This window comes from Megalobrama amblycephala, linkage group LG8, assembly GCF_018812025.1.
Source record: "Megalobrama amblycephala isolate DHTTF-2021 linkage group LG8, ASM1881202v1, whole genome shotgun sequence".
Lineage (NCBI taxonomy): Eukaryota > Metazoa > Chordata > Actinopteri > Cypriniformes > Xenocyprididae > Megalobrama > Megalobrama amblycephala.
In genome coordinates, this window is record NC_063051.1 from 17,577,868 (window position 1) to 17,603,843 (window position 25,976).

Below are 25,976 nucleotides of genomic sequence, written 5' to 3' on the forward strand. Positions count from 1 at the left end.
AAGGAGTCTCAGGAGTAGATAATGTTGAAATATGGAGACAGCATTATAGTTCCCTCTTTAATTGTTTAAAACATGATCCACATGTGGAGGACTCTGCTATTAGTAATGAATCAAGTATTCTGACACATGAGGTATTTGGTGCCATATGGAAATTACCTAACAATAAAGCATGTGGTATGGATTCAATAACTGCAGAGCATCTGAAAAATGCCAGTCTTAGGCTTGTTTCCCTCTTAGCAATCAACTTTACTGGTTTGTTGATCCATGGCATACTTCCAGATTCAATGTTATCTATTCTGCTTGTCCCAGTTATTAAGGACAAAGCTGGAAAAGTTTGCTGCCTGGATAATTATAGACCTATAGCATTGGCCAGTATTTTATCCAAGGTAATGGAAAGAATCCTCCTTGATAGAGTGAGTGGGTATATTTCTTCCCTGGATAATCAGTTTGGATTTAAGCCAAACCATGGCACAGACATGTGTATTTATGCTCTCAAGGAAATAGTGAATTTGTATAAGTCTAAAAATTCCACTATTCTCATGTGTTTTATTGATGCCTCCAAAGCATTTGATCGAGTGAATCACAAACAGCTTTTTATTAAGCTAAAACAAAGGGGAGTCCCTGGGTATATTGTGAGGGTTCTTGCCTATTGGTATGCCCACCAGCAGATGCATATCAAATGGGGGGTAGCATATCTGCCCCCTTTAGAGTGTCCAATGGTGTTAGGCAGGGAGGAATCTTGTCCCCTGTCTTATTTAATTTATATATGGATGAACTGTCAAGGAGACTTAATGGATGCAACACTGGCTGTATGATTGGTGGCATGCTGGTGAATCATCTTATATGCAGATGACCTTGTTACTTTTAGTCCGAGTAGTGCTGGGCAGCAGGAGCTTCTTAATATATGCTCTGATTATGGGGTGGAATTTGATATAAAATACAATTCCAGCAAAAGTGCTGTTTTAATATGCAGAACGAAACAGGATAAATTGCTTAATTTTCCTGTGTTCACGCTAGCCAATAATTGTCTTGAGGTCTGTAAAAAGATTAAATACCTTGGTCATTGTATTGCAGATGATATGAATGATGATGATGACATATACAGACAGTGTTATAAGTTATATGCACAGGCAAACACCATAGCACGTAAATTTAGTTACTGTTCTACTCGAGTTAAAGTGGCTTTGTTTAAAGCTTACTGTACACCACTCTATACAGCCCATCTGTGGTCTTCTTACAAAAAATCTAGCATGCAGAAGTTACACGTTGCCTACAATGATGCAATGAGAATTTTACTCAAGGTTCCCAGAGGAGGGAGTGCTAGTCAGATGTTTGTATCTGTAGGAGTAACCACACTGAAAGCACTTTTAAGAAATTTGATGTTTAAATTTATGCAACGTCTGGATGAGTCTACTAACAGTATCATGGTGGCACTCTCAAATCCCTTAGTGAGTTGCTACAGGTACACATCCAGACTGAGAGTGCATTGGAATGTCTGTATGTATTTTAATTATTGTATTTGCTTTTTTTTTTTACTGTTTGTTTGCTGTTTTTGTTTATTTTTATCTGTCCTGTCTTGCGTGGCTTTTGGACATGAGTCTGGCAAATAAATTGAATTGAATTACTCATTTTTCTGCCATGATGCATCCCTTTTGTTGTATGATTAATGTCATATGTAACGTGTTATTGAATAAACAAAATATATAACCACTCGACTGGATCTTCTGGTCTTTAGTTCATCATTTATTTGTCACGTGACCGAAAATAGAATAATCAGCAAATGAGGTGACACATCCCAGCTAATCGTGAGATTTCATTTAGGTCAGTGGTTCTCAAACCTGTCCTGGGCTGAGTCCGAGATCGCCCCCTATGCCCTTAAATACGGCACTATTTGAGGGGGCAGCCATTTGTAGTGGTGTCCGAAACCATAGTGGACGTTATTGAGTGCACTCATTCAATCTCACAATGCACTGCAATAACGAGTGTACAACTGATGTACGCTCGTGAGAGTCGCGAGTTGAACTTGAATGAATTCCCGCGTCTCGCCTGAAGATGGCGCTCGCAGCTGAATCATTCATTTATACCTTATCCAATGTGGCTACAGATTGATATCCATACAGGTATAAATTCATTTTTAATTGATTATTAAATTGTTTAATTACGGTTTGTGCATTCTAGTAGTTTCCATGACAGAGTTCAAGATAAATCTTTTCATCTTACTTCTGGGGCTGCCAGTTTGCTAAAATGTTAAACAGCAAGCACTAACTATGCAAATTCACTCACTAGTTTTCATTCACTTCTCCAGTGTACTATATTAGTGGAGTAATGTAGGGAATAGTGAATGAGGGTATAGGGGGCGATTTCGAACACAGTACCACCAGCCCTGCTCATTTTGTATGTCTGCTCCATCTATCACACCTGATACAACTCATGAGCTCACTGCAAGACATGAAATAGGTGTCAGATATAGGGAGACATACAAAATGTGCAGAGCTGGTGGTCCTCCAGGACAGGTTTAAGAACCACTGATTTAGGTTATACATATTGATTATACTTGTGAATTTTGTCAAAGATAAAAATATTATGGTCCACATTTAGACCCTATATACTGTACAAGCTTTTTTTGTGTGGATATGGAAAATTGTATTAGAGGAGAAACAAATAGACCTAACCTATAAAGATTAATAATTTTGATATAGCCTATATGTATATTATTTTATTTTTCTTATACTACTTTTTAATTATTCATGGAGATTCCACATAGCCTACACAAGAAATGGTCAGCATCCAAGCAAATTTGATTAATTTCCTCTAGGAGACACAGTCAACAATACATTTTAGCCATGAGGAGAAGTCAAGACACAGTTACTACATCACCCTGGCTCTTTGGGTGCTTTTGACTTTTCAAAGTGTACTTTGTTTTCATGTGACCTATCATGTGAAGATGCTCGCCAACTTCTACACTTTCACACAAACAACTGGATAGATGTTGGCAAAAACCTGTAAGCAAAACTACTGAATAACACAGGGGCCAGTTGCATAAATAGCATGTCTTGAGAACTACAGTTTGACCTACTAGCAGTTAAACAAGAGGTAAACAGTCTTACTTTTTTATGCAAATTAGACTGCCTTTTTACGTAACTGAGTCTGAGCAGTTTTTGCGACTGGCCCTGAACTAAAGTCCACTGTTGTTAAATGAGTGTTCTACTTTTGATGTCAAGGATTCATGCAAATGCTCATTTACTGATCTCATTTGATGTTTTTATCCTGGCAAAAACTTTATACTGAAGCGTAAATTCATGCCGTCCTCACAGGATCTCACAGGAGGCACTTCTGCCTGCCAAAACCCAGTAGAATGCACTTGTGCCACCTCTACAACATGTCGGAAAAGAGCTGAGAAGAGGCCGTATATGGAGCACAGGAATGTCAGTTAGTCCCCCCTGTATCTCATTTTTTACATTTCAGGTAAATAAAAAAAATAAAAGAAGAAAAGAAAGAAACACCACAGTCAACTAAGCCAGATTTTTCTGGTTTCTCTATTTGTGTGTATTTCAATCTGTGACACGTTTCATAGACCTGGGAGAAGTGATATGTGATTTCTAAGAAACCTGATTAATAAAAGTACCCTAAACAGAACAATGTTAGTATGTTAGCCACCTCCACTCAAAAAAAAAACAAAAAAACATTGTGCTTGTGCATATTTTTTTCTTTCTATATTTGTATAGATATTTGTACATATTTGCTACTTATATTATAATAAAAAGTGAAATGTAAAATGGCATTAAAGACATAAAATTACATTGGTGATGTATGTGACCAGTTTAAGCAAAAATACCCCATTTTCATCTGCTGTCCCTGGGCATGTGCATTTAATTAATAAGCAAATGTAATAAGCATTAAATAAAAATAGTTACAGATAAAAAAACTAATTTGCTTTGGATAAAAGCATCTGCTAAATTAATAAATGTAAATCTGCATCGAAACACGAAGGCAAGCTGGCTTTATGAATAACTGTGGACAACTTGTTTATTTTAGGGTATCATACATTAATATTACACAAGTAAACTTTAGCGACATCACATTTTTCCGTTTCTTTTCTTTTTTCTTTTTTTTTGCACAGCTACTTTCAACAGATTCAGAACAACAAATTCATTTTAAACCTTTAGGTTGTGCCAATTAGCTTGCATTGTAATTTATTTTAAAACAATCATTTATTATGATCTTCAAACATGCAGCAGAATGACTGGAATGACTTGTTCCATCAATATTGGTCTGTAAATCCATTATTAATTGATTGGAAAAAAGAAAATAAACAAACATGTAAACATCTACATTAGGCAACGCTTAATTTGTACATGCATAGGCAATTGATCACATCCTTTTTTTCCCTGTAAACTGGGCAGGCGAAAGTCCAAGCCCTATACTGTTACACATTCAGTCAACAGTGGTTTTAAAATAGAGCTTCAATAAGGGAAAATATTTTAAGCAATCCACATTTGAAAGACAGCAATGCCATTTTGTTGTTTTGATACTGAAATCAACTTAAAGCAGGTAAATAGTATAAAATATAGAAATGAACTTCTCTAATTTCTGAATGAATGCAGATAGCGAAGAAATCATAGTTGCAATGCTCAAGGAAAAATAATTTACTGTCTTTTATTAAAAATGATTTTAAAAAATCATTCTTGAAAAAAAAAGGATTTATAACCAACTCTTGTAACTACCAATCTATGAATGTTTCATATTATATATATATATATAGATGCTAAATGCAAGGTGTTTGTTTTATTTTCCTGCATTTATATTTTTCAAGAAGGGAGCCATTCTTCAAATATACCCCTCAATGACATTTTTATTTCACAGAGGAATTAAACAAATAAAATCAGATATGTGCAGTTTTAAACACAAAATGAGAGGAATGTAATTTTGGCGATTCTTAATGTTTCTAGGTTCATTTATGTTTTTGCACAAATATGCAACATTATGTTTCTCACAGCTATGTTTTTAACATTTAACATTTTAGTGCCTCAGTTTTATAAGATGGGCAAGGTGACTTCACAGCAAAATTCTTATACAGGGCTAAGAAGGTTTTAAATTACTTTAGTTATATTATCTTATACAACATTAAATAATGTGCAATTTGTCTCTTATTTTTGTGTCAGTTGAATATCTGTAGGATGTAACTTTGTGTATTGACATTTATATTTAAAGAAAAATTCTCATTGCTGCACAGAATATTTATATAGATTAAAAAAATCAAAAATTTAAGATAAAAATGCACACAAAAATGAAGAACTGTATGGCCAAATGTCAAACCTTTCCTCGATATAATCCCCTTCTTACAGTGTCATCACACAACAAGAACATACAGATTTATAACACAAAAAACATCAACTAAAACTTTAATCCTGCATTTCCCATACAACAAAAAATGCAAATAAGGTTGCTAAGATGTGACAGTGAAAGGACGAAGCTTACGCACATTACAGCATCAAACCATGAATACATAATGCAGTCCTGCTGATGGTAAACACTGATTTAACGTAGTGAATCTGGTGTTTTGGAGAGAGAAAAAAAGAAAAAGAAATAATTACCGAATGAAGACATCTGTCAAACCAATTGGCAGGGGAGGCTGAACATGAACAAATGAGTGCCGTTTGTAAGTCATAAGATAGTCTAAGCCATACTCAATGAGGGAGGATTTGAACTATGCCACTGATGATTTTATATCTAACACAGCAGCTATCAGTCTTTTTTTTTTTTTTTTTTTTTTTTGCATTTTCTTGTTTCCTTTTGCTGCTCCTCCATTTTCTCTGCCACCTTCCAGTCCTCAAAATTGGTGTAAACATGTAGTAGCAGAACATGTTCGGGCTTCCTTTTCATTGATAATGATCATCTTTATGATGAAGTAAAAAAAAATAAAGAAAAAAAATATCAAACTTAGGTTATGAGATGTGTACTCTGGCCCGGCAGTAGAGAGTGGAGAAAAGAAGCAAGAGTTATAGCGTGGGAGGCTTGAGCCCATACTTCTTGGCCACCTCTGTCTGGGCATAAGCAGCATCACAGAGGGAGTAGAGATGGGCCATCTCCATCTCTGACTTGGCCAAGTTGATGGCCTTGTTGAACATGTCTATAGCCTTGTCCAGATTGCCTCTGTGGAAAAAATGTAAATGTTTTTAAAACACAATTTCATATATTCTGTCCAAAGCTAATACAGGGCTCGATTATAAGAACTGCCCAATGGCCTGTGACAGTGTGAAAGACTCTCAAGCCAGTTGATGTAATGTCACTGGCCCGATCTGCATCGTCACAAAAGTTTATCATTTGCATTTGTCTTGCCAATTTAAATATTCCAACGCTTTTTTTAAAACATTCAAGTGCAAAACGATGCAAAAGAGAACTTAATTTGGTACATGCGTGCCATTTTCTGTGCACACACATCCAAAGTTCAGCACAGAAAGCCTCTTCCCAAACAGTGCACAAATACTGCATTAAGTTCTCTTTTGAGTCTTCTTGCACATGAATAGACAAATACACAATATATTGTCAAAATGCCTGTCTTGGCAAGTATCCTCATAGACACACAGAAAGTTAAATCTTAAGTGAACGTAAACAGTTGAGATAGAAAATGCATGCGTATCAGTATGTATTAGCCCTTAAAGTAACAGCAGCCTAATAAACCTGCTGCTGTTTGTCATTAATGTGAATCAAACAACAAAAGACAAAAGGAAAGAAGGGGGGGAAAAAACAACAACAACAACAAAAAAACTTCACTGCTCTTGACTACATAATTTTGTAAATTTAATAAGGATTAATCTATATTTAATTGCTGTGTTATTTCATATTTGATTATTCACTTCATTCTGTAATAATGCTGTTAGGGCTTGTTCACACAGAATGCGTTTTTGCTTTGAAAAACGGGAGACGTGGGCAGTGGAATGGGGAAAAAAAGCAAGGTCTTGAGATGTGCGTTTTAAATGTTGAACTGATTTTAACTTGAGCTCCACATTTTTAGAATGCCGTGTCATGCGCAAGATGCTGCAAAAGACGCAAGAGCAACGGTCATCCATGTCCATCTAGCATGTTTACATAGAAAAACAATGGAAAAGTAGCGCACTAGAATGGAAAAACTAGGTCTAAGGGGTTGTGAGAACTTTTATATTAGTTAGGCTAGTCGTTTTTGTTGTGCATTGAAAGTGGAATCGAGAATTGTGAAATTCCTCAGGTATCCAAAAAATTTGGTGTCATAACCTTATTTATTACAATGTTGCATGGGTCAAAAAAAAAAAAAAAAAAAAAAAAAACGAAAATAACTATTTTATTTTATGTATTTGTTATTGAACCAGTGGCCGAATCAGGCCAGTAGAACAAAAATCTTTGTGATGAGCCCCGTAATAAAATAAGGCTGTAATAGCCACATCAACCTTTCAACAAATTTTTCAATGGCTTCAATGATTTCAAATAATCAATGACTTAAATACAACACAAAAAGTATAGAAAAAGGTCATTTAAGGAACGCAATGTAACATTTTGTTCATCACAAACCTTTGGACTTCAATGGTTCCCATAGTTTCGTAAGCAAAGTCACATTTGTTGTCAATCTCAATGGCTTTGCTTATGAGTTCAAGCCCCATTTCCAGATCTTGCTTCCATTGAAGCTGCAACAGACTGCACACAGAAACACAACTGATGAGTATTTTCTTTGTTGAACTTAGATTAACATAGGATTCTTTAAAATACAAAAAAGGATAGAACTAACCCTTTGTGGACATATGTTGTGGCGTTGTCAGGCTCTAGTTCAATACATTTATCATACATTTCATCAGCCTTACCAAACTGTTGCTGGTCAGTTAGTGCCTATAACAAAAAAAAAACAAAACAAAAAAATTGAGAAAAAAAAGACAAGACACATATCTTATAGATAAAGATATGAAGTAAACTCTGATAAAGTGCAATTTTATGGTTTTATGCCATAAAGGTGAGAAGTACCTGTGCATACAGAGCATAGCCCTCAGCACACTTTGGAAACTTCCTAATGACATCCTCAAAGCCATCCATAGCTTTCTGTACCTGGGATGGGTTGTTTCCAGTGTATGCCTGTCGGTACTACAAGACAAAAAAGGCAATAAAGTTTATACCGTTTTTACAATAAGTAAAATTGAGAATGTGTCCTATTAGGTTAGCAGTACACAACATCCATAAATGTAATTCAAATGCCTTCACAAACAGTGCCAGTGCAGAGGATTTAATGTGTAAACAGTACTCTCTTGTGGTACTTACCAATGCAAAGCACTTCTGGGCCTGGGCAAGTGCAGAATCTGGTCTAAGTTTTATACACTCATCAAAATCTCCCACAGCCTCCTCCACCTGATCCAGCAGAATCTTCAACTGAGAAGTGAAAATATGCCCAACAGGTTATTAATACATAATGTTTGTTGCTACTGATTGTTGGGGAATATTGCTAATGTTGTTGCTAATTGTTGTGCCTAACACAGTTGTTAGGGAATGTTGCAGAACAAAGCAAATTGTACACAAGTACTTAAGTGAATGGGCTTGACTGAAATTCCATTTAGTTGCTATGGTGCACAAACATCAAGGTAAATTGGTGAAGGCCACCTCAAGAATATTACAAACAGAAACAAACTGCACATTTTGGCAGGGAATTGTTTTTGCTGAAACTTCTGCTAGCTGAAATGAGTGACACTGCAGGTCATTAACTTGGCAGGGTCATAAACTCAGCAGGGATACGAGTTGCTATTAACACCCACCCACTGAGACATGCAGTCACACAATGACTCCTGACTCTCCAAAAACTGTAAATGAAGATTACAGCTGGAAAATGGCTTGACTGAAAATGGAATCCTCAAATATTAATACCAGGAAAATTCACCATAAGGGCTTGCTTTTAAGTGTATCTTTAGGTGAAAATTCCAACATGAATGTGAAGTTGTCATACCTGTCCCCTGTGGTGGTAGACGTCTGCATTACGGGGATCAATCTCTGCAGCCATGTTGAAGTCCTGCGTGGAGAGCTGGGGTTGCTGCTGCTGCATGTACATGCTTCCACGTTTAATTAGCGCATTAGCACGCAACTAAAACACATCAGAAAGATGCATTAACACTATAGGATCAATAAGACATACAACTTTCCTTAATGTAAATGTCAACTAAATGTTTTAATCTCTGATAATTTTGGGGTTAAAAGCTATAAAACCACATGTGTTGCCAGATAGGTAGAGACTGGTAAATCTGATTCTATTAATTTTAAGTATACATTTAATGTGTAATTTGGTAACTGATAAAAATGGCAGTAAGAGGAGGTATCTGAACTCTTGCAGGCATGTGATCAGTTAAAACAAAAAAAGAAGAAAAACCTGACTTTGTTAACAACAACAGATTTCTAAACTTGGTTTTTGAACCCTGGCTAACATGCTAATAGTGTCCCGCAGATGGCACCACAAGCTAGTAATTGTTTAAGGCCATTTCATGATTTCAGTCATCATACAGCAACCAGCAACCCCCCCTTCAGATTCACACAATTCATGCGAGATACTTTTTAAGGGCAGGAAAATTCATAAAGCCGTATAAATCCGAAAAAAAAAAAAAAAAAAAAAAAAAAAAAAAAATCACATCCCTGCTCTAGAACAATCAATCATAATCTGTTACCTTGACACTGGCATTGTCCATGTTAATGACACGGTCAAGGTCAGGCTGTGCAGCTGTAGCATTGCCAATCAACAGGTAGAAGGTGGCTCTCAGCAGAAGAGCTTCAGCTGTGTACCTGCCTCCAGACTCAATTTCCTTTGTGCACTCACTGATGATCTTATCGTAGTTCTCCTCCTCCATGTACTGCTTAGCCTTTAGGTAGCCTGAGCTGAGGAAACAGTAGTGGTCAATTAACTAATTTAATAATTGTACCCCCAGTTTCACAGACAAGGCTTAAGTCTAGTCCCAGACTAAAGCGCATGTTTGAGCGGTTTTTACTGAAAGCAACTTGCACTGACATTTCTTAATATGCCAGTGCTATTGTTTTGTCTCAAGATGCACACCAGTGATGTTTTTTTTTCTAAGGCACATTAATAAAAGCCACTTAAATGCCCTAATTGAACTAAGGCCTAATTCTGGCTTAATCTAAGACCTGTTTGTAAAACTGTGCCTTAAATAAATTAATAAATAAATGTAGGAAATTATTTTGATTCAAATGTGGAAAAGATATAATATATATATATATATATATATATATATAGGCAGGATCTCTCTTTCTTGCACGCGATCCCAGTTCTCTCAGTGCGCGATCAGTTCTTCTTGCGCCTGAATGGTCAAATGCACACAGTTGTCAAAATGTCCATTGTGTGAAGTGTCTCTCGTAAATACAGTCGGTTATGGCTTAAGTGATTCACAATTTATTCACAATTTGTACAGTGTCCCAACATTTTTGGAATCGGTTGATATATATTTAATATAATATAACATAATACATACACACACATTATATTATATATATATATATATATATATATATATATATATATATATATATATATATATATAAACTGATTCCAAAAAAGTTTGGACACTGTACAAATTGTGAATAAAAACAGAATGCAATGATGTGGAAGTTTCAAATTTCAATATTTTATTCAGAATACAAAGATTACATTAAATGTTTAAACTGAGAAAATGTATCATTTTAAGGGAAAAAATAAGTTGATTTTAAATTTCATGGCATCAACACATCTCAAAAAAGTTGGGATAAGGCCATGTTTACCACTGTGTGGCATCCCCTCTTCTTTTTATAACAGTCTGCAAACGTCTGGGGACTGAGGAGACAAGTTGCTCAAGTTTAGGAATAGGAATGTTGTCCCATTCTTGTCTACAGGGAGTGCAGAATTATTAGGCAAGTTGATTTTCTGATCATATTTTTTTCCCAAGCACATTTTACCAATTCCAATCCACATCAATCTTAATAACTACTATTAATATTGTTTTTAATCATTTATAAGTGATATATAATTGTTCATGAAGGCTGGAAATGAAAAATGCCTTATATTCAGGTGTGCAGAATTATTAGGCAAGTTTTCTTTTACAGGCAAAATGAGCCAAAAAAGAGATTTAACTCAGACTGAAAAGTCAAAAATTATTAAATACTCATGAGAAGGACGCAATACTAATGCAATACTAGAAATTGCAAAGTTAAAGCATGACCAAGGGACAGCAAAATGCTCATTGGGTCAGCGGGGTCAGACAAAAACAGGTGGAAAAGAAAAGACACATGTTAACTGCAAAATAATTAAGAATTAAGGTGAAGAATTAAGTGTGAAACCATCAGGAACCCTTTAGTCTCCAGCGCCACCATTTTCCAGAGCTGCAACCTACCTGGAGTCTCCAGAAGTGCAAGGTGTTAGGATCTCAGAGACTTAGGTTAGCTAAAGAATCCTAAAAAATGACCCGCACTTGATAAGAATCACAAGCTGAAGTGTTATAAAATACATGAAGACTGGGTTTTAATAGGGCTTATAGACAGACAGCTTGAGAATGACTCCTGATGGACCAGCACCACATCCTCTTGTACCACTGTTTGAAGAATTTATCCAGAATCTGGCAGTAAGGTGTTTGAGTTCACTTTTAGTCCATCTCTTATCCTGAAATGTCTGTCTTGCAGAGATGGACTAAAAATGATCTTCCAAAACTTACTGCCAGATTCTGGAAGATAAATTCTTCAAACAGTGGTACAAGAGGATGTGGTGCTGGTCCTTCAGGAGTCACTCTCAAGCTGTCTGTTTATAAGGCCTATAAAAACCCAGTCTTCATGTATTTTATAACACTTCAGCTTGTGATTCTTATCAAGTGCGGGTCATTTTTTAGGATTCTTTAGCTAACCTAAGTCTCTGAGATCCTGAGACCTTGCACTTCTGGAGACTCCAGGTAGGTTGCAGTTCTGGAAAATGGTGGCGCTGGAGACTAAAGGGTTCCTGATGGTTTCACACATAATTCTTAATTATTTTGCAGTTAACGTGTCTTTTCTTTTCCACCTGTTTTTGTCTGACCCCGCTGACCCAATGAGCATTTTGCTGTCCCTTGGTCATGCTTTAACTTTGCAATTTCTAGTATTGCATTAGTATTGCGTCCTTCTCATGAGTATTTAATAATTTTTGACTTTTCAGTCTGAGTTAAATCTCTTTTTTGGCTCATTTTGCCTGTAAAAGAAAACTTGCCTAATAATTCTGCACACCTGAATATAAGGCATTTTTCATTTCCAGCCTTCATGAACAATTATATATCACTTATAAATGATTAAAAACAATATTAATAGTAGTTATTAAGATTGATGTGGACTGGAATTGGTAAAATGTGCTTGGGAAAAAAATATGATCAGAAAATCAACTTGCCTAATAATTCTGCACTCCCTGTAATATAGGCTTCTAGTTGCTCAACTGTCTTGGGTCTTCTTTGTTGCATCTTCCTCTTTATGAAGCGCCAAATGTTTTCTATGGGTGAAAGATCTGGACTGCAGGCTGGCCATTTCAGTACCCGGATCCTTCTTCTACGCAGCCATGATGTTGTAATTGATGCAGTATGTGGTCTGGCATTGTTATGTTGGAAACTGCAAGGTCTTCCCTGAAAGAGACGATGTCTGGATGGGAGCATATGTTGTTCTATAACTTGGATATACCTTTCAGCATTGATGGTGCCTTCCAGATGTGTAAGCTGCCCATGCCACACGCACTCATGCAACCCCATACCATCAGAGATGCAGGCTTCTGAACTGAGCGCTGATAACAGCTTGGGTTGTCCTTGTCCTCTTTAGTCCAGATGACATGGCATCCCAGTTTTCCAAAAAGAACTACAAATTCTGATTCATCTGACCACAGAACAGTTTTCCACTTTGCCACAGTCCATTTTAAATGAGCCTTGGCTCAGAAAACGCCTGCGCTTCTGGATCATGTTTAGATCTGGATCTGGATCTGGATCACCGACAATGTTTTCTGGAAGTATTCCTGAGCCCATGTTGTGATTTCCATTACAGTAGCGTTTGTGTATGTGATGCAGTGCCGTTTAAGGGCCCGAAGATCACGGGCATCCAGTATAGTTTTCCGGCCTTGACCCTTACGCACAGAGATTGTTCCAGATTCTCTGAATCTTTGGATGATATTATGCACTGTAAATGATGATAACTTCAAACTCTTTGCAATTTTTCTCTCAGAAACTCCTTTCTGATATTGCTCCACTATTTGTTGCCGCAGCATAGGGGGAATTGGTGATCCTCTGCCCATCTTGACTTCTGAGAGACACTGCCACTCTGAGAGGCTCTTTTTATACCCAATCATGTTGCCAATTGACCTAATAAGTTGCAAATTAGTCCTTCAGCTGTTCCTTATATGTACATTTATTTTTTCCAGCCTCTTATTGCTACCTGTCCCAACTTTTTTGGAATGTGTAGCTGTCATGAAATCCAAAATGAGCCAAAATTTGGCATGACATTTCAAAATGTCTCACTTTCAACATTTGATATGTTATCTATATTCCATTGTGAATAAAATATAAGTTTATGAGATTTGTAAATTATTGCATTCCTTTTTATCCACAATTTGTACAGTGTCCCAACTTTTTTGGAATCGGGTTTGTGTATATATATATATATATATATATATATATATATATATATATATATATATATATATATATATATATATATATATATATATATATATATATATATATATATATAAACTTGGTTGCGACTATATTATAATAATGTAAAAATAAGACACTAAACATTTAGAATATAAAGGAAACCAATACCAACAAAAACACATACAGAGTGTACAAATCTCAGTGTGTATGGGCAAAATACCCTCAGCTCTCACCTTCCTGTGACCTCTGAGGCCTCACCCTCTTTGTCTTTATCCTCATCCTTCTTTTCACCTTTCTGTAGGGGCTGTGAGATGATGTCATCAGTAAAGGAGCTGAAGTAGGACTTGATGAACTGAGGAGATGGCATAAGGGGCTCCCGGTTCTGAGAAGAGCAAACATGACAGAGCAAAAAAAAGAAGGTAGATGATATAACTATGTGATGCAGATCTGAGATCCTTTCGGTCACATTCCCACCTTGTATTTCTCTTTGGCCTTCTCTTTTCCAAGCTGTTTCAGCACCTTGTCTGCCAGTAGCATACTCTGCTGGTTCTGAAAAACCTCCAGAATACATACTGCTGTCACATCTACAAAAAGCAGAAACATATTTGCGACTGAAACATTATATCAGAGAACAGGATGTTGTCAATGTTAAAAGAAAGTTATTTTTTAATTAAAACAATTAATGGTAATTAATGACAACTTGATTTAGTGGCTAATATCAGCGATTGTGACAGCAGGTTGTTTAGAAACAGGTTAGAGGTGCTTAAAATCAACCCAAAAATGCAAAAAGGTTGAAACACATCAAATATATGACTTTAAAATTAAAATCTTCCACCAAAAAAAGAAAAAAGAATTCTATTAAAATTCAAATAACAGAAACACAATTCAAATCAAACCAGAAATAAAGCTAACCTTCTAGGCATTCCTTCTTGTTATCCAGTTTTTCCAGTGCTTTGGCACGCCTAAAAAGGGCTTTTACATAGCAAGGATTCAGCTCGACTGCCTGAGAACAATCCTGTATCACTTCTGTCCATTTCATCTAAAACACAAAAACAAATAAAAAGCAATTGTTCAGACTTATAACACTTAGTGATGCTACAAATTATCATCGGACTCAGACAAACCTGTTGCTCGTAGGCTGCAGCTCTATTCTGGTAGAAGGTGGATAGATCTCCTTTCTGTTCTTTGGGACATAGGCTGATGGCTTCTGTGTAGCACTGGATGGCCTGCTCATATTTGCCAGCCTTGAAGTATTTGTTGCCCTTATTCTTGGCAGACTGTGCTCTGTCAAGGGGACTCTGGATGGGCAGACACAATTATTTTAAATAAAACTAAAATTGCATGATGAATAGAATGTATGATAAAACAAAGCTGAATGCTTGGTATTGAATCATGGTATAATATGATCTGCTCTATCGGTAGTGAAATACTGCTAAGCTTTTTCATTAATTCCAGAAAAGAAATTAACTAGAGCACTTTTCAACTGACATACATAGTAAATAAATTCCAACACAAAAGTGTAACACTGTCATTTAGAACAGGGGTTTTCAATCTGTGGGTCACGACCCATTTGTGGGTCACAGAGTGGGAAAAGGTGGGTCACGCAGTTACTTGGCTGCAGCTAAATTTACATATTAATGAATGACACACACACACAAACAGTTTAGTCCAGGGGCCCGTTCTTCGTACGTCGTTAACTCAGTTAGCTGGATTTGATTGTTGACGATTTGGCATGATCTTGGATCGTTTGGTTCTTCGAAGCTCATCCTAGACTTGCTGTCATAGCAACAGGTTCGTAAGCTCAAACCTGCTCGGGAGCAGGCTTATTTCATGTAAACAGTATTAGGGGCCGTTCACACAGAACGCGTCTTTGCGTCTAAAAACAGAGACACAGCGCTCAGGAGTGGTTTTAAAAAAAGCGCAGCACAGAACGCGAGAGTCTCGAGACGCGCATTTGAGACGTGATGCAATAACGACAATAACGGAAATAATAGAAATAGGCAAACTGCAGAATTTACAGATACAAGTTTTGACATGGAAAAAAAAGAAAATAAGATAATAATGAGCGCCTACTCCGCCATGTTGCCATTATATAAAACAGTTGTCATTCCAACTCGCAACGCTTGCCCCGCCTCCAAGTTCTTCTGATTGGTCCACTGTTTTGGAACTGACATTGATGAGTGGCACTGCGTGTAAAAGTTGAAATTCGTTTAACTTGACACGGCGTCTTAAAAACGCGGCGCTCATGTGTGAGGCGCTGCAAAAGACGCGAGACGCGAGCGTAACGGTCATGCACGTCCGTCAAGCGCGTGTTTACATAGAAAAACAATGGGAAAGTAGCGCATTGGAATTGAAAAACGCGTTCGGTCTGAACGGCCCCTTAGATTGCATCTTTTTAAGTGGAGGTGATGTTTAAAGTCTGTCCCAGCCTCTGCTACTTTCCCACAAGAGTACCCTAATGTAAACCAGGGACAATAATAATGATTTAAAAATTAATTTGCAAATAACACTATAATGCCGTGTAGTGTCATAATATAGACACCGACAGTTTTACTCTGTGAGAGATTCATTCGTGAGGGAATAATTACGTAATATTTTTTATTGGAGTTTTACACACATGATGTACAGATGTCTATGCCATACATGCATTTGTGCATTTGAACCGCGACATATATTGTGGGAGTGGCTTGATGAAGCGCAGGAGATGCAGATAACTTGATCTTGACCCTTAAGAAACTTTAATTAATGCTGTCAAATATGCTTCAAAGGTAAATTAGTTGCTAATTACAACATTGAAATAAAAAATTTAATGTACAAATAATAGAAATTGTGAATATAGCCTAAATAATTGGGTAATCATGTAAAAAAAAAAATAGTACACATTTCATTTATCTAACATTTATGTCGTTCTTCTGTCATTTATTCGCTTGGCTGTTTCCTTATCAATGTCTAGAAATTCGTCAAGTTTTTCGTCAGGTGTCTTTTCTCATTCTATGATGTCATTACGTTGCCGTCTTGACTCCAGCCAATCGCTGCATTGCTGATCAATGTTTCTACTATCGATACATATCCCCTTTTAAGCCAACACATGAATGCGCATTTATCTCAGATAACTCAATCCAGCGATACTAATCATACACAACAGGTGTGTTCGAAGAACCCAATTAGCCGGATCATGATTAGCACGATGATATCATCTTGGATGTGTCATTTGATCTCGGATGTAATAAGCGACGTACGAAGAACGGGCCCCAGGGCTTCATGATATACCAGCACTGAATAGAAATCGTGCGGCTTTCGAATCACAAAGTCTGCAATTTAATTATAGAAAAAAAGTCGCTGTTTGGATTTAAATAGGCAAATACTTAAGAGTCTATGACAGGATCCTTATTGCTGTGATTATTATGTTTCTAGCATGTTATAGGTTTGGGAACGGTTCTTTTAACTTTAATTGATGGAGGGTCTCATTTCTTAAACAATCATGTAGGAAGACATATCATGGCCATATTCCAGGATGACAAAGCCAAGACTCAACACGCTCAAACTATGAAAGAATTGTTGGAAGGGAAGATACATTGAATAACATCACAACATTTTTTCCATCAACAGGTGCATCAATTTTTGGTCACGATCTTGGTGCCGATATTGGCAATGCAAGAGTCGAGCACTCTGTAAAATCTACTCCAGCATATCCCAAAGACTTTCAATGAATTTAAGGTCTGGACTCAGACCTTGAGGTGCTGATTCATGTGTGAAAATGATTCTTCATGCTCCCTTCTACCCACTCTTTCACAATTTGAGACTGAAAAAATAATAATTAAATAGGAACCCCTAATATTGGCTGTACAAATTTGTAATTTGTAATTCATGCATGTGTCATTAGAGGCAACCCTGGGTTCCCACACTTTTTGTTATGCGTTCCATGACCTTTCCAGTCATTTGAGATTACTGGATAAGAATGTTTAATCACCCTGATATGCACACTAGTTTGACCAAAAAGAATCAAGTCAAACAGTTCACTCACAAATTAAACACCATTATGTTTTGTTTTTTTCATGACGGAATCATATGAACAGAGATGACCCCAGAGCTCGACCCAGACTGTGTAACAGGAACGTATACTATACCTTATAATCTAAGCATACACAGGTCCATGTTCGACAACATTTTTAGCTTTAAATGTTGTTAAACTAGAGGAGACGCCGTCACCACAAAGTACAAGCATGCAATAAAAGTAACTGATAAAAGCCTAATATAGCTAACAAGGAAACTGACACATGTGGATTTGCTTCATTCTGACTATCTCCCCGCCCTCGCATACAGCACACACCACCAGAATTTTACATAAAACCGCGTAACGTTAGGATCAAACTATATTCTGCATTAGGATTATCAAACCAAGAACATTTGACACTCCTAGCTGACTGCGCAGATTTTGATCACATATGTGGTTTAGGAGCGCACGTTTGGAAGCTAACTGGCTAACGTTAATGCACTTTCGCTAACACGGGCTAGTTTGTCAAGCAGTGTCCTTGACTGAGACTGCAGTAATGTTAGGGTGTCAAGAAAATATTTATGGGCTAAATGACAGGTCCAAATATATGAATGTGGTCTATTAAGAAAAAAAGAACAGTTATGCTTTATAATTGGGTACATTACCATGTTCTCCAGCTCTGGGTTAGTCGCTCCGTGCTGGCCCTGGACAGGGCTAGCGCTTCCTTCAGGAGTTTTCCTCTCTCCATTCTTTTTCCCTTGCTTTTCTTTGCTGCGACTTCGGTTCCACAGATAAACAGCTCCGACGCCAAGGACGATCGGTGTCCCTACTAGGAGTGCCAGCTGCCAGCGGGGGAGCCCACTCGCGGACTGAGGCTCTACTGGCTTCGACGCAGCCATCATCCACGCAGCAGCACTCAGCTAACGCGCAAACTCACACACTAGCGTGCTTACGCAACAACGAGCCACCTCCTTTACAGAAGCCACTTGGTAGGTCACCGCGCTGAGCACTGAGCAGGTGGTATCATGGGATACTGGAGGACTACAGATAGTTATCCACAATAATCTGAAACTTTAATCTTAATATATTTTGATATTTATATAATGTTCCATTATTAAACATTTATTTCGAAATATGCCATTGTTGGAGATAGATTTTAAACTGCAATGTGGTAGCTTCTTATTACAATTTTAATTGTAAACAACTAAAATTGTAATCAGTGTTCCACATAAGAAAGTAAAAATTAACTTTTTACAGAAAATTAAACTATTGCTATTTTCCAACATTTTTATACATTTTTATATTTTATTGTCTTGGTTTTCATGCAGCCATGTTAGTATTTATACTTGAATTTTGTATTTTTCTTTTCAACGTTTTTCTCAGAAATATGGGCCCCCTCATTCAAGGAGGTCCTACACCCCTAGCTAGCATCTCAAATAATAATTCACATTTGAAATGTATCTCAGTGCAGAGGGCATGCTTTACCTGTATGAAAGCTTTTTCAAGCAATACACACACACACACCTTTGTATTGTCTGCAATACAGCGGAACAGCCCAAAGTGTGGGTTGAGTGTGTTCAAGTAGAAGACATCTCCAATGGAGCCCGTTGTGGGCCCACAGGATGTCCACACTAATGCTAACCCACTGGGGCCCCAATGCCCACCTGCAGCCCACTGGACAAAATGTGGGTATGTTGGGAAAGGGTGGATACACTGGGCATATGCCTGTGTAGGGCCACTGCAGGCCATTAGTTTGACCTACTTTGCATTTGCCATAATATTACCATTAATGCAAGAAAGCATACACTTCGGTTCAAAAGTTTGGGGTTGGTAAGATTTTTAAAAATGTTTTTGAAAGAAGTCCCTTTTGCTCACTGAGGTATTATTTGATCAAAAATACAGTAAAAAGAGTAATATTGTGAAACAGCATTACAACTTAAAATAAATATTTTCTGTTTTAATATATTTTGCAATGTATCTTATTCCTGTGATGTTAAAACTGGTTTTTCAGCAGCCATTACTCCAGTCTTTAGTGTCACATGATCCTTCAGAAATTATTATAATTTGTTTACTTGCTGCTCAAGAAATATTTCTTATGTTCTTATTAGTGTTTCTTATAATTAAATGTTGAAAACCATTGTGATGCTTCATATTTTTGTGTAAACTGTGATACATTTTTAGGATTCTTTTTAAATAGAACTTTTAAAAGAGCAGCATTTATTTGAATTAGAAATTTTACATTTTACCTTGTAAAAATCTTTACTGTCACTTTTGATCAATTTAAAGACTCAAGTATTACCAAATTCATCGGAAGGAATTACTATCCAAAAACCTCACAAAAACCTCAAAAGCTTACAATGATTTCCGTCATTACTAGGGAGTTATAATGATCTTCATTTTAGAATACTGTTCCAAATAATTAGTAATTCCTCTGAAGGATGTAGTGACACTTGAGTACTATTCAATACTTTACAAAAACCTCAAAAGAGAGAATTATCATGTTTACTAGAGAATTATCATATTTTTCACTTTAGAATACTGATCCAAATAATTAGTAATTCCTTCTGAAATATTTGGTAATACTTGAGTCATAACTAATGGGTTACCATAATCTTTACTATAGAATTAATAATACATTATGCATTATTCACATTAATTATGAGCCTGTAGTTCTTAGTAGTCCTCTGGGAGGTATGAAAAAAATAGTAGTTATTGATTAGCTAATAGTGAACTACCACATTTGATTAAGCACTATTACTTACTAATTAGTTAATCAGAGTTTCTTTTTTAGTTAATAGTAGTTACTATTAATATTGCGTTCCTCATTTGTTTCTGTGTAGTTATTCATTAATGACGGAACAGTATCATGAAGTGTTTCCAATACTTGAAACAAGTAGAATGACATTGAATGACAAATCAGTGTTGTACTTTTAGACCAAATACTACTACTCAGGGAGGAAAATTGATCAAAGTCATGATTAAGTTAAAAAGAACAGAAGTTAAATGCTGGAAGAGATAATCAAATATAGCTAGTGTTCCAGGTCACTCTTGTGAAAGAGATTTTTAAACTCAGTGAGTCTTTCCAGGTTAAATAAAGGTTAAAAAGATAAAAAATATGAGTCTGGTTTGATTCAAAGTTAGGCGCATGTATGGGAATGTTTTTGGAGATTGCAATATTGTTGGTGGGATGGGGTGTTATTCTGTTGTGTACTTTCCTTATTAAAGGGTTAGTTCACCCAAAAATGAAAATTTATTACTTACCCTCATGCCGTTCCACACCCGTAAGACATTCGTTAATCTTCAGAACACAAATTAAGATATTTTAGTTGAAATCCGATAGCTCCGTGAGGCCTCCATAGAGAGCAATGGACACTTCCATCCATAAAGGTACTAAAAACATATTAAAATTGGTTCATGTGAGTACAGTGGTTCAATATTAATATTATAAAGCGACAAGAATATTTTTGGAGCACCAAAAAAAACCTAAATAACGACTTATTGTCACAGACACGCCAGGCTCCAGCACCGTCCAATCACAGCGCGCACCATCTCCGGAATACTAATCACCGCCACCTGCACCTCATCAGCACTCTCATCACCAGCACTATTTAAGACACTCACACACACAGTCACATTGTCCGGTCTCGTTTGCATCTAAGGACTTACCTGAATGCTTACCTTAAGGACTCCCTTCGCTACTTACCTGCCTTCCTTGTCTCCAAGTCTCCCTCTTCATCTCCAGTCTGGTGTGAAGTGTTGTCTGCAGTCATCGACTCCATTCAGCAAGTATCATTCTCCATTGTTACCCTGCAACCGCAAAAGGACAGTATCATTCTCCATACTATTCATCTGTCACGAACTTGCATCTGCTTACTCACCTGTTGTCACCAATATCCTCTGCTTGTGTTCAATAATAGTAGTTAAACTATCTCCTGTCTCCTGGCTGGTCCTATTGTAACAGAAGACCGGACCATAACAGCGGAACACAAGCATGAGTCACTCAGACCCCTTCCAGGATTTGGTGGATGCTTTTCGCCGCACTTTCAACGTGCAACCACCACCACCAACGCCACCGCCAGCTCCAGCTCCCGCCATCACTTCCGCATCCACGTCACCTCTCATTCACTGCCCGTCTACACCAGTCCCATGGCCAAACCGGCGCCCTACTCTGGTTTGGCGGAGGGCTGCAATGGATTCCTCCTGCAAGTTTCCCTGACCCTGGAGATGCAAACGCACTTGTTCCCAACTGACTACTCAAAGGTAGAGTTTCTCATTTCACAACTTTCTGGTAGAGCTTTGCAGTGGGCTGATTCCATCTGGTCCCAGAATAATCCCGTGACGCAGACTTACTCTGGCTTCATTGAACACTTCCGGGAAGTGTGTGGAAAATAGTCCTGGGACTCATCTATCGGTGAGAAACTGTATAATTTGAAACAAGGGAAAATGTCAGTTAACGAATATGCTCTGCAGTTCAGGACCCTCGCTGCCAAGAGTGGATGGAACAAACAAGCTCTGCTGACGTCATACCGTCAAGGATTGGATCCTCGAGTGCGGTTGCATCTCGCTGCATACGAGGACACCATCTGGCTTGAACGCTTCATCCAACTGTCAATACGCTTCGCCACTCGTATGCAGTCGTGTCTCGAAGAGCACCAGGGTCAAACTCTTCACAACACCTTCCTCTGCCAACCAGAATCCGTCAGCACCCCAGAACCAGCTCACGAACCCATGCAAATAGAATCCTCACGGCTGATCCCTGCTGAAAGACAGAGAAGGCTGACCCAGAATCTTTGTTTATATTGCGGATTACCAGGGCATGTACTCTCCTCATGCCCAACTCGTCCTCCACGCCTCATGGTGAGTGCCATTGTCTCTACTCTCCAGACGCATAAACCACTCACCACGACTATAACTCTTACTGCTGCCGATGTTTCTCTTCCAGTATCTGCCCCCTCCTCGATTCTGGGTCAGCGGGAAACTTCATCTCTGGCGCCCTCTGTCATCAGCTCAATATCAAGACCAAGAACACGCCGTCCACCTACCAGATCGACTCAATAACAGGCAAACCTGTGAGTAGAAGACATGTCAGTCGCATTATGGAACCAGTTCAACTGCAAATCGGAGTGCTGCATATCGAGGACATCGAGGTTCTGGAGGGTTCCACCGCTGACGTGATTCTAGGGCGCCCGTGGTTACAGCAGCACAACCCCATCCTCTCTTGGAAGACTGGGGAAGTCCTGAAGTGGGGCGACACCTGCTTTCCGAAATGTTTCTCCAGCCTACCTGTTCCCAAGTCTCCATGTTCCGACTCCCTACCTGTCTGTGCCACATCCATTGAGAGTCCCCTTGAGAAACGATCTGTGGACATCCAGTCCTGCTACGCCCCCTTCAGCGACGTATTCTGCCCCAAGAGAGTCTCCAAGCTGCCTCCACACCGGCCATGGGACTGCGCCATCGACCTGCTTCCGGGTGCGTCAGTGCCAAGGGGTAAGATTTACCCCTTATCCATCCCGGAGGAGAAGGCCATGGTGGATTACATCGAGGAGGCGCTGGCTCAGGGATACATCTGACCATCAACTTCCCCTGCTGCTTCTAGCTTCTTCTTTGTGGCTAAAAAGGACGGAGGCTTGCGGCCTTGCATCGACTACCGGGCTCTCAACTCTATTACTGTCAAGTTCAGATACCCCCTTCCTCTCGTCCCAGCTGCCCTGGAACACCTCCGCGGTGCCACTGTGTTCACCAAGTTGGACCTCCGCAGCGCCTACAATCTCGTCCGGATACGTGAGGGGGACGAGTGGAAGACTGCCTTCGTCATGCCCACCGGCCATTACGAATACCTGGTGATGCCGTATAGTCTGGTCAACGCCCCCTCCGTCTTCCAAGACTTCATCCACGAGGTGCTTCGGGAGTTCCTCCACAAGTTCGTGCTGGTGTATATAGATGACATCTTGATCTACTCCCGGAGTATGGCCGACCATCAACGCCACGTTGCGGAGGTCCTGCAACGCCTGAGAGACTTTCAGCTTTTCCTTAAAGCCGAGAAATGCTCCTTCCACCAGTCATCAGTGCAGTTCCTTGGTTATAACTTCGACCACAGTGGCATCCAGATGGACGAGGGGAAGGTGCCATGTTTAAGCAATGGAAATGCTAAGATGTCAAGTTAATGGAAAAGTAATTTTAGAGGGCAACCAAAGTGTATATTATCAAGATTGGCCTTATAAACCAAATTGGAATTTACAAATATTGGAGGTGGATTCAAGTACCTCAAATGAGGATGAAGAAGATGAATAAAGATGAGCCAGGTCCTGGATGTATGTGCTAGCCTAACCTCTCCACAAAGGTGACCCTTTATTATGTGCAAAGTATCTGGGTTGGAGATATCTTTATCGCCAAAACGTTCTGTGGTTGTGAATTATGGTAGTGTATATTCTGTTAGATGCGTGCTGGTGTTTTTCTTCTCTTTCTGTATGTTCTCTACTGCTCCACCAGGTGTGGAAGAGAGAGAGAGAGAGAGAGAGAGAGAGAGAGTGAGTGCTCACACCTGCTGCTCATTACTGTGGAGGCTGCACGCACAAAAGAACCTTGGAGTGACATTCAAACTGAAGCTTGCCTTCCAGAGTGCTTTGTCCCTCACCTTCCTTGTGCTGTTACCCTAGTGTATTGAGTAGATTTGAGACTGTGTATTATTTTTACTAAGTTAAGGCTTATTGTAGCCTACAGAGATTTACCGTTACTTCTCGTTGTTCCACAACTTCTTTTTGGTTAGTGTTGCAGTGCAGAATAGCACAGTTCATTTCGACACTGTGAATGACCTCCATCTTGAGAAGCTAAGGTAGATGTGCATTGATGCTAAACTAGGATGGCCAAAAGACATGTGGGGCTTACTGCTTCAATGTATTTTTTGTACATTTTGTTTCACTAAACCTTATGTGCATGTGCTCCAATATTGGCCCTTGTGAACAATATATATCTAATAAAAGGCACATGTAACTACACAACAGGAAAAACTTGTCAAAGTCAGGGGATGTAGCTAAGTGGTAGAGCGAATGCTTTGCATGTATGAGGTCCTGGGTTCAATCTCCAGCATCTCCAAGCAATGGTGGGCTTTAAGTAAAAGGATTAAACCACATGCATATCTCTAACCAATTTGGTGCATGAATTGCAACGTTGGCCTTTAACACCTTTACAACTTGAAAGGCATATGTATCTACACAAGAGGAAGAATGCATCAACTTCAGGGGATGTAGCTCTGTGGTAGAGCGCATGCTAGCGTCTCCAAGCAAGGTGGTACTTTCAAGTAAACTATTTTCCTGTTTCTAAAACTTCTCAACCTTATCTGCATGTATTGTTTTCTTCTCCATTATCACCTTTACATCTTGAAATGCACAAGTAGAAATCACCTGATCATCAGGGGATGTACCTCAGTGGTAGAGCGCATGCTTTGCATGTATGAGGTCCTGGGTTCAATCCCCAGCATCTCCAAGCAAGATGGAACTTTCAAGTACGCTTTTTTCCTGTTTCTAAAACCTCTCAACCTTATCTGCATGTATTGTTTTCTTCTCGATTATCACCTTTACATTTTGAAATGCACAAGTAAAAATCACATGGTCATCAGGGGATGTAGCTCAGTGGTAGAGCGCATGCTTTGCATGTATGAGGTCCTGGGTTCAATCCCCAGCATCTCCAAGCAATGTTGTTCTTTCAAGTGCACAGTTTTCCTGTTTCTAAAACCACTGAATCTTATGTACAAGTATTCCAATTTCTGACTCTGTCAAGTATATAAATCTAAGAAAAGGCACATGGAAGTACTCAACAGGAAAATCGTTCTAAAATCGGGGGATGTAGCTCAGTGGTAGAGCGCATGCTTCGCATGTGTGAGGTCCTGGGTTCAATCTCCAGCATCTCCAAGCAATGTTGGGCTTTAAGTAAAAGGCTTGAACCACATACATATTTTTAACCAATTTGGTGCGAGAATTGTCAGGGGATGTAGCTCAGTGGTAGAGCGCATGCTTCGCATGTATGAGGTCCTGGGTTCAATCCCCAGCATCTCCAAGCAAGGTGGAACTTTCAAGTACGCTATTTTCCTGTTTCTAAAACCTCTCAACCTTATCTGCATGTATTGTTTTCTTCTCGATTAACACCTTTACATCTTGAAATGCACAAGTAGAAATCACCTGATCAACAGGGGATGTAGCTCAGTGGTAGAGCGCATGCTTTGCATGTATGAGGTCCTGGGTTCAATCCCCAGCATCTCCAAGCAAGGTGGAACTTTCAAGTGCGCTATTTTCCTGTTTCTAAAACCTCTCAACCTTATCTGCATGTATTGTTTTCTTCTTGATTATCACCTT

At 38.5% G+C, this 25,976-nt stretch overlaps 1 protein-coding gene and 6 non-coding genes across 7 annotated transcripts; 6 read left to right on the plus strand and 1 right to left on the minus strand.

Annotated features, from left to right (window-relative positions):
• Positions 1-4,000: 4,000 nt before the first annotated feature.
• Positions 4,001-18,611, minus strand: tomm70a (translocase of outer mitochondrial membrane 70 homolog A (S. cerevisiae)). Its single transcript, XM_048199742.1, has 12 exons — positions 18,294-18,611; positions 14,759-14,932; positions 14,547-14,673; positions 14,109-14,218; positions 13,868-14,016; positions 9,666-9,873; positions 8,957-9,091; positions 8,281-8,388; positions 7,990-8,106; positions 7,760-7,857; positions 7,546-7,668; positions 4,001-6,153 (listed from the first exon to the last, which is right to left on the minus strand). Exons 1-12 carry the CDS (start codon positions 18,528-18,530, stop codon positions 6,000-6,002), a joined length of 1,740 nt encoding a protein of 579 aa, XP_048055699.1. The 5' UTR covers positions 18,531-18,611; the 3' UTR covers positions 4,001-5,999.
• Positions 18,612-24,648: 6,037 nt separating this feature from the next.
• Positions 24,649-24,720, plus strand: trnaa-ugc. The gene has a single exon. It is a non-coding gene; the product is annotated as a tRNA-Ala (tRNA).
• Positions 24,721-25,038: 318 nt separating this feature from the next.
• On the plus strand, positions 25,039-25,110 carry trnaa-ugc. The gene has a single exon. It is a non-coding gene; the product is annotated as a tRNA-Ala (tRNA).
• A 132-nt stretch (positions 25,111-25,242) lies between these two features.
• Positions 25,243-25,314, plus strand: trnaa-ugc. Its single transcript has one exon. It is a non-coding gene; the product is annotated as a tRNA-Ala (tRNA).
• A 149-nt stretch (positions 25,315-25,463) lies between these two features.
• Positions 25,464-25,535, plus strand: trnaa-cgc. The gene has a single exon. It is a non-coding gene; the product is annotated as a tRNA-Ala (tRNA).
• Positions 25,536-25,608: 73 nt separating this feature from the next.
• trnaa-cgc lies at positions 25,609-25,680 on the plus strand. The gene has a single exon. It is a non-coding gene; the product is annotated as a tRNA-Ala (tRNA).
• Positions 25,681-25,812: 132 nt separating this feature from the next.
• Positions 25,813-25,884, plus strand: trnaa-ugc. The gene has a single exon. It is a non-coding gene; the product is annotated as a tRNA-Ala (tRNA).
• The last annotated feature ends 92 nt before the right edge of the window (positions 25,885-25,976 follow it).